Source organism: Populus trichocarpa, chromosome 15 (assembly GCF_000002775.5).
Source record: "Populus trichocarpa isolate Nisqually-1 chromosome 15, P.trichocarpa_v4.1, whole genome shotgun sequence".
Lineage (NCBI taxonomy): Eukaryota > Viridiplantae > Streptophyta > Magnoliopsida > Malpighiales > Salicaceae > Populus > Populus trichocarpa.
Window position 1 is genome coordinate 1,982,021 of NC_037299.2, and position 8,654 is coordinate 1,990,674.

Sequence of the window (8,654 nt, forward strand, 5' to 3'; positions counted from 1 at the left end):
GTTTTCAAACGATGAAATGCATTGTTTTCAAAGAAAACGTGAGATCATTAGGACGGTGTGGTCTAAATTTGTTTTCATGCTGAGCATTTTCTTTCCCGAGTGTTAAATTTTATTATCTTTTATTTATTTTTATTTTAAGGTATCGAGTGTCAAGTTCTAGCTTGATGGAGAGTTATTTATTATCTTTTATCTATTTTATGTAATTTACTTATTGCTTTATTTCAATATTGTTTTCTCTACCAAGCAATTTATCATTTTTCTTTAGTTTTTGCAAGTACTATACTTGATGTAAACTCTTTATAGTTTATTTACATAAATTAATCTTTATGATTTATTACCTGATTCTGATTAAAACTTAATTAATAACCTTTTGATTATTATATATTAATAGTTTAAGACTTTTATTGAATTTATGATTTATACGATCAGTATAAAGTAAATGTCCAATTAATCATAAACTCTTGCGTCAAATACCACAAGTCTTCCAACTTTTGGAAGGAAGGGAGATATTTATACCGATAACAATAATTTTATCAAATTATAACTGAATGAGTCCACCAAAAGTTTTAAATCACGTACAGTAATATCAAAGGCATTTCCTATATAAAAAAAATACAGGTTTTGCATGCTATCACTTCAAAACGGCTTTTCGAACACCACTAGATGTAGGTGGCCCGCGTTTCGCCACATACTGAGCTGAGCTAATTTTTATGCAGTGTTAAAAAGCAATGTTTAACGCTTTCAGCATAATTAAAAAAAAAATTCACAACTTGAAATAATAAAAACAAATTGGAAAAATTAAAGATAGTTAATTTCTAAATATCTGAATATAGAAGGATAAAATCAAAAAAAAATATAATAAAAAAAACAATGCATCAGCAAACTTGGGAATTACCCATCAAAAATCACATGGAGGATCATATAAACAAGATAATATAATAAAAAGTAAAATAAAAAATAGAAAGCTTAATTTTAAAGGGAATCGAATCTTAAAAGACAAAATAAAAAGAAAACAACAAAAAACTTAGATCACCCAGTTAAACCTTGTGCCTAGATTATAAGATGAGGATAACCTAATTGAAAAGAAACCAAAGAAAATAAAAGCATTCATTTTTCAAAACAAATAACTTTGAAGGATGTAATTGAGGGGAGGGGGTTGTCAACTCGTGTTAACTTTTCAAACCCATGACCTTAGTCAGTGACTAAACTAGAAGCACTCCATCTAAAAAACCACTATTTTAAAACTCGGCTCAACTCGACAGGTTGACTCGTGACCTGAGACTTAGACCGATCTAGGTTTCAAAAGAAATTAGAAGAGAATTGATCCAATATCAAAAACTCGGGTTAACCCATGTCTCGATGAATCCAAGGAAAATCTAGTCAAAACTCGTTGACTATTTTTCTTTATTTTTTTTAAATGATGTTATTTTAGCTTTTCATATAAAATAAAAAAATTTGGTTGATGGTTTGTCGGTATCAATTTTTTTATTAAACAATTTTTTCAACAATTGACAGAGATATAAAAAAGATATTAATGTGACATAAAAAAATATTATTCCAGTAATTAAAAGAGATCGCTTGTGATGTCAAAATGGCAACCTGAAAAGCAAAAACACCAAGCAATTCATGCTTATATTCAATCCATTGATTTAATCTAATTCAAAACTTTAAGGGTAGAAAAATAGCAATAAAAAATTGAGGATAAAATTCAATAGAAAAAAAACTCAAAAGGATGAAATTTGAAAAAAATATCTATAAACCATTTTAAATAAAAATAAATAGTAAATGAAAGAACGAGGACCAAACTTATAGAAAAAAACTCATGGGGATGAAATTGAAAACAAATTCAGATTTTATAAATTATTTTAAATAAAATAAATATTAATCAAAATATCAGGGACCAAATCTAGAGAAAAGATTAAATGAAGGGGTGCATTGAATTTTTTAAAGAACCTAATTTAAAAGATAAAAAAAATTCATTTGGGATGAAATTGAAAATATATTCTAATTTTATAGATTATTTCAAATAAAAAATATCAATCAAAAGATCAGAGGCCAAAACAAAAAAAAAATATTTAATTGAAGGGTTGCATTGAGTTTTTATAAGGTCAGTGCGCTTTTCAAGAATGAGAGAAGTTAACGAAAAATCAAGACAAAGAATACAAACTCGCTATCTGGTCAGGTAGGGACTATTGAGAGGATTTCATTGCCGATTTAGAAGCCACCATTTGACCATATAAATTAGCCGCACACGCCGCCATAAATTTACTGGAGTCCTCACACAGAACCCTATTAATTATTTAAATAATATTATGTATATGGTAAAAGAGGCATTAGCTCCTCTCTTCATTCTTATTATCTAAAAAACAAAAGGAAAATACACAAATACACTTATACACCTAGTTTTTTTTGTCTTCCAAGAGGAAGTTCAATAATTCAATGTGCAATTATTATCCAAGTAATATGCATGTGTCATTTTACTTTTTAAAATAAAAAAATTATTATATTGTGCAAAAAAAAATGTGGGTAAACCATTCTGACCCCAGTTAATTCAGCAATGCCTAATGAACTCCTGAAAAAAATAAAAATACCTATGAAAGCAACTATTATTAATTTTGTCAAGAAGAACAACATGTCAAAACATTGTTTCAAATTTCAATTGACATTATTTTGACAATGAAGGTATAATGGCTTTTTTGTTTTTTTGTTTTTAACCTGGGGACCAATCCATATGTTTTTTTGTGCCAAATTCGGTCGGAAGACGATGACCTCTTATTCCTCTTGTGATTAGGACATGCAAAAGGATCTTTCCAATATCCATGTCCTCAATCAAATCTAGATTCTAGACCACAATTACCATTTGATTTTCCACGTGTTTTCTAAATTTTCAGTGCAAGGCAGCCAGTGAAATTTATTTTAGGTTGTTAAATATAATTTCGATATATTGTCAAGTAAATATAAATGTATAAAAATTTAATTTTATTAAAAGATATAATTAAGTACAATATCTATTTAAAATTCTCTTACGAATAAAATATCATCTTAATTTTTTTTTTACACGTGTTTTAACTTTTTCCATGTGTTTCCATTTGAGCTTCAAATAATGGAGCAGACAGTAGTGATACTCTATATAAAGCATGCAAAACCATGAAATATACGCACATCTCGTAAATAACTTGCAAAAAAGAGAAGGCATTCAAGTTTTAACATAGTGAGACTCATTGATATGGCAAGCATAGCAGATAACTGGAAGGATTTCAGTGGTGCAAAGAACTGGGAGGGTCTTTTGGACCACCCTATCAACACTGATTTCCGCCGTTATCTTATTCACTATGGTGAAAGGGTTGGAGCTATCGGCGATGCCTTCAATTACGTGAAGGCATCGGATTCATATGCGCTTTCCCGTCATCCACCAGAAGAATTATTCATGAACGTGAATCTACAGAATGGAAATCCATTCAAATACCAAGTAACTAAGTACTTCTATTTGAAATCAGAAGACATTGCAGAGGTGCTCGAATTGGATCTCGAAGGGTCTGCTTGGATCGGTTACGTGGCTGTAACAACCGATGAAGGCCAGAGAGTATTAGGGAGAAGGGATATTTTGGTTTGCTGGAGAGGAACAATCTTGCCCGCGGAATGGTTAAAGGATTTTCTATTCGTTTTAATACCAGCTTCTGATATTTTTGGAGCAACCAACAATCCCAAGGTGCACAGTGGTTTTCACAATGTGTACGTGGCCAAAAGTTCGAAGTCCAAATACAATAAGACCAGTGCTAGGGAGCAGGTAAAAATAAATAAATAAAATCGATTCTTAAATCCATGTTTTGTCATTGCCTCAAAATATATAATCATGTAATATTCTTATTTATTTTACTACGTTCGTACTGGCCAGGTTCTTGCTGAGGTCAGGAGACTTGTGGACAGGTATGCTCTCAATGGAGAGGAAGTGAGCATAACCGTGGCAGGCCATAGCTTAGGTGCAGCACTTGCAACATTGAATGCCATGGACATAGTTGCCAACGGTTACAACAAGCCATCTGGGTCGGACATAGGATTTCCTGTCACAGTCTTTGCATATGCATGTCCCCGCGTAGGAGATCAAGGCTTCCAAGATGTATTCAATGGTCTTACCAACGATCTTCATGTGTTACGTATAAAAAACTCGAAAGATCCTGTTCCTCGTCATCCAGTACTTTTGTACCAAGATGTAGGTAAAGAACTGGAAATTGACAGTATCAAGTCCCCGTACCCCAAGGATCCCACCAAACCCCATGATTTAGAGCTTTATCTACATACAATAGCAGGTTACCAAGGGAAAGAAGAAGAATTCAAGTTAGTGGTCGATCGTGATATAGCACTGCTAAACAAAGGTCTCGACTTATTGCCGGACAAGTATAAAATACCACCTAATTGGTGGAATGTGAAGAACAATGGTATGATCCAAACAGACAACGGATTCTGGAAGTTGAATGATTATGTGCCGGATCCTCCTACTGAAGATGATGTTGAGGGGATCATCCTCTAACTGGAAAACAGTATTCTGTCGCCAGCATGATACTGATCTTATTCAAAATTATGGCAATTTCCTAATAGCAGTAAGTTGGCAATAAGCCAAGCATCAAATAATAAAACTTAATAAGGGTTCTATGCCTCTCTAAGATATTAATAAATGAACAACTCCTTGTAGAAGTGGAGGAGTTCAGGAATTTGTATTTCGTATGTTGCTTTCTGGCAATTGTTGGCCTGCTTTGACCGTCTTAGATTATTGGCTTGCTATATCCCTTTTGTGCTAGTTGAGTCCAGCAAACTGGAATCATCTCGTATTGTAATCTAATATTCAATAAAGATGTTATTGCTTCAGCTAAATTATCAAAATTTCACAGTTCTCTTTAAAATTCCTATTTGGAGCTTTTCTTATTGGGAATGAAAAAATTCAGCCAAGATCTATTTTAGTGGGATTTGATCTAAATTTCTCTCTACTCGCTCTAACCATGAACTAAAATATAAAAAATATAAAATTTTTAACTAAAATTAAATATTAAACATTCAAACAGATGTAAATTATATTATTTGTAAAGCTTAAGGAATATTAAAGTTTATTTTCTTAAAAATTTTTGGACACATCACCCATTTTGACCACCTTTTTATTTAGAGCCTCCTTCTTAAATGATAACTGAATGAGCTCACCAAAAGTTTTAAATCACGTACAATAATGAAAGCATTTTCGATTAAAAAAAATAAAATAATACAAGTCTTGCATGCTATCATTTCAAAACGTTTTTCCAATTCCAACCAAGTCGTGATTGGTATTGGGATTGGATTTCATCCCAACCATAATTTATAATTATTTGGTTAAAATTTTTAAGTTTTGATTTAGAGATGGATCCCATTAAAAATTGAGGTCATACTATCGGTTTTGCTAAAACAAAAAATTACTGTTTTTCATTCTCTGCGTTCCACACCGCTTACTTCCCATTGTCATATGTGCAAAGTGAATTAATTTACTCTGCACTGTTTACTTTATAAAAATGAACAATGCGATGTGAATTTAAATCATTATGCACAGTTCGGTTGAATCCACTGTTCATGGTTGGACCGGATCCGAACCAAATCTAAATGTATTAGACCGGGTCCGACCTAGTAAAAAAACCAATTTTTTTTTTAATTTATAATTCTTTTTTATTTGAAAAATTAGTGTTTAACATTATTCAATGACACTATATAAATTAGAAGGAGTTCACATGATGGCGTAGCATTTACATAATTTGATCATAATCTCAATTTTGTTCCTGATGATATTTTGCCTGATTTTGTTGCATGCTCTAAAACCATGAAAACTGTAGTCCTTGTCGGATGAATTTGTATAAAGTATTATTTATTTCATGATGTAATAGCAATAGTAAAATCTACAATATTTAAATAAAAAACCATCAATATTAATATATATCTTTTTTAGTTATTTTATAACCTCAATTTGAAAAGTAAAACCTCAACCAAACACATTAAAATACTTTTTGTTCAACCTCAATTTCAACCATAGTTTTAACCAAACATATATAAATATCAAACCAACCTCAACCAAAAGTACTTTTTATAAAATAATTTTTTTAAAACCACAACCACAAAAGCTACCACAACACCAAACTAGGTGGCTCGCGCTTTGTCACATACTGAGTTGAGCTAATTTTTCTGTAGTGTTAAAAAGCAATGTTTAAATGTTGTCAGCATATTTTAAAAAAAAAATCACAACTTGAAAAAATAAAAAAAAATTGGAAAAAATAAAAATTGTTAAAAATAAAGATTCATAATATCCAAATATAGAAGGATAAAATCAAGAAAAAAAATTAGTGAAAAAAAAGCTTAAAAAAACAATGCATCAGCAAACCTTGGAATTACCCGTCAAAAGTCACAGCCAGGATCATATGAATGTGATAGCATAATAGAAGGTAAAATAAAAAAAATATGAAGCTTAATTTTAAAGAGAATTGAATTTTAAAGGATAAAATCGAAAAAAGATAAAAGAAAAAAGCAACAAAAAAAATCTAGGTCACCCAGCCAAACCTCCTATCTAGATTATAAAATGATGATAACCTAATTGAAAGAAAACCAAAGAAAATAAAAGAGTTTATTTTTCAAAACAAATAACTTTAAAGGATGTAATTAGGGGGGAAATGATGTCAACTCGTGTTAACTTTTCAAACCTATGATCTTAGTCAATAACTAAACTGGAAGCACCTCATCTGGAAAACTATTATTTTAAAACTCAGCTCAACTCGATAGGTTGACTCATGACCCAAGGCTTAGATTGGTCTGGGTTTCAAAAGAAATTAGGGGAGAATTGATCCAATGTAAAACAATCAAAAACTTGGATTGACCCATGTCCTGATGAATCCAGGACAAATCTAGTCAAAACTTGTTGACTATTTTCCTTAATTTTTTTTCAAAATGATGTTATTTTTTTTTTCAAAATAGAAAGATTTGGTTGATGGTTTGTCAGTATCAGTTTTTTTATTAAACAATTTTTTCAACAATTAAAAGAGACATAAAAAAGATATTAATGCGACATATAGAAAAAAATATTATTCCGGTAATTGAAAGAGATTGCTTGTGTTGTCAAAATAGCAACCTGAAAAGCAAAAGGCAAAAACACCAAGCACTTGATGCTTATATTCAATCCATTGATTTAATCTGATTCAAAACTTCAAAGGTAGAAAAATAGCAATAAAAAATTGAGGATAAAATTCAATAGGAAAAAAACTCTAAAAGGATAAAATTGAAAAAAAAAATTCTATAAACCATTTTAAATAAAATAAATAGCAATTAAAAAATGATGACCAAACTTATAGAATCCATAGGGATGAAATTAAAAACAAATTTTAGTTTTATAAATTATTTTAAATAAAACAAATATTAATAAAAAAGTCGGGGACCAAATCTAGAGAAAAGACTAAATGAAGGGGTGCATTGAATTTTTTGAAGGACCAAATTTAAAAAATAAAAAAAAATCCATTGGGGTTGAAATTGAAAATATATTTTAATTTTATAAATTATTTCAAATAAAAAATATTAATTAAAAGACCAGAGACCAAAACTAAATAAAAAATTAATTGAAGGGTTGCGTTATGTTTTTTTAGAGTCAGTGCGCTTCTTGAGGATAAGGGAAAAAAGAAAAAAAAAAGAAATAGTCGTTGATGGAGAACCGAGGTGAAGAAGACACACTCGCTATCTGGTCAGGTAGGAACTATTGAGAGAATTCCATTGCCGACTTAGAGTGTGTTTGTTTTTGCTGTAATTGTTGTGATTGCGGTTGGAAAAAAGTGATTTTTTAAAAAAGTACTTTTTCTGTAGTTTGTGTATATATTTTGAGTGTTTGGTTAAAAGTGTGGTTTGACTTTATTGTTGTTAAAAACATGTTTGGTTAAACATGTGGTTGTGGTTGCTTTTGTATCCAAAATGACGAAAAAGGACATAAATAAAATAATTCTGTGTTAAGAGAAAATAAAACATTTTGTCCACATAAATACCGGCAAAATAATAAAAGCGTGATTTGTTATTACAATTAAATATTATTGTCCCATCAAACTATTAGCAATGCTATCACGAATATAATCCATACGCGACGCCCTCTGGTGTCCAGTTGTTTGTGATTGTGGAACGACATCGAGAAAAGTATCTGAAAGAACGAAATCAGGATAGTTATCAAACTTGTTGAATGCAACAACCTTAATGCCATCACGAATGCAGACCAATGTTTGCATTGCCTAGTATTACAAATATTTCTTCAGTTTTAATGCCAATGAAGATAATGCTAATATATTAATATGTGATGTATAGAGCATTACAGTTGGCAGAAGTTTAGACAAAGAAAACCTTCAGTTTATATTCTACACAAGAAAGCTTATATGTCACTATGAGACCTGTGAACAAAGACTATTTACAAGCATATAAAGTACAAACACAAGAAAAACGACCGTGATGTTGAGGACAGATAGGGCTAATTAATTTCTTGGTAAAGGTTGCAGCGTTTTCTGAACAGCAGCCACGACAAAAGCAACAACGAGTTGCTTTTGCTTATCCTGCGTTTGGAACGCAATTTGTGTGGACCTCATGGAGTTTGAAAACGTGGGTAGCTGTTAACCAAACAGCTTGAA

At 30.8% G+C, this 8,654-nt stretch overlaps 1 protein-coding gene across 1 annotated transcript; it reads left to right on the plus strand.

The window, feature by feature from the left end:
• The first annotated feature begins 3,164 nt into the window (after positions 1-3,164).
• Positions 3,165-4,779, plus strand: LOC18105643 (phospholipase A1-IIgamma). Its single transcript, XM_024586535.2, has 2 exons — positions 3,165-3,787; positions 3,896-4,779. The coding sequence occupies exons 1-2, from the start codon at positions 3,227-3,229 to the stop codon at positions 4,526-4,528; spliced, it is 1,194 nt and encodes a 397-aa protein (XP_024442303.1). The 5' UTR covers positions 3,165-3,226; the 3' UTR covers positions 4,529-4,779.
• Positions 4,780-8,654: the final 3,875 nt, after the last annotated feature.

Excerpts from the sequence above, each read along its gene's own strand:
- LOC18105643 (XM_024586535.2), top strand. The coding sequence starts at position 3,227 with ATGGCAAGCATAGCAGATAACTGGAAGGATTTCAGTGGTGCAAAGAAC. Across the intron at positions 3,788-3,895 it reads AGACCAGTGCTAGGGAGCAG|GTTCTTGCTGAGGTCAGGAG; the intron begins GTAAAAATAAAT and ends CGTACTGGCCAG.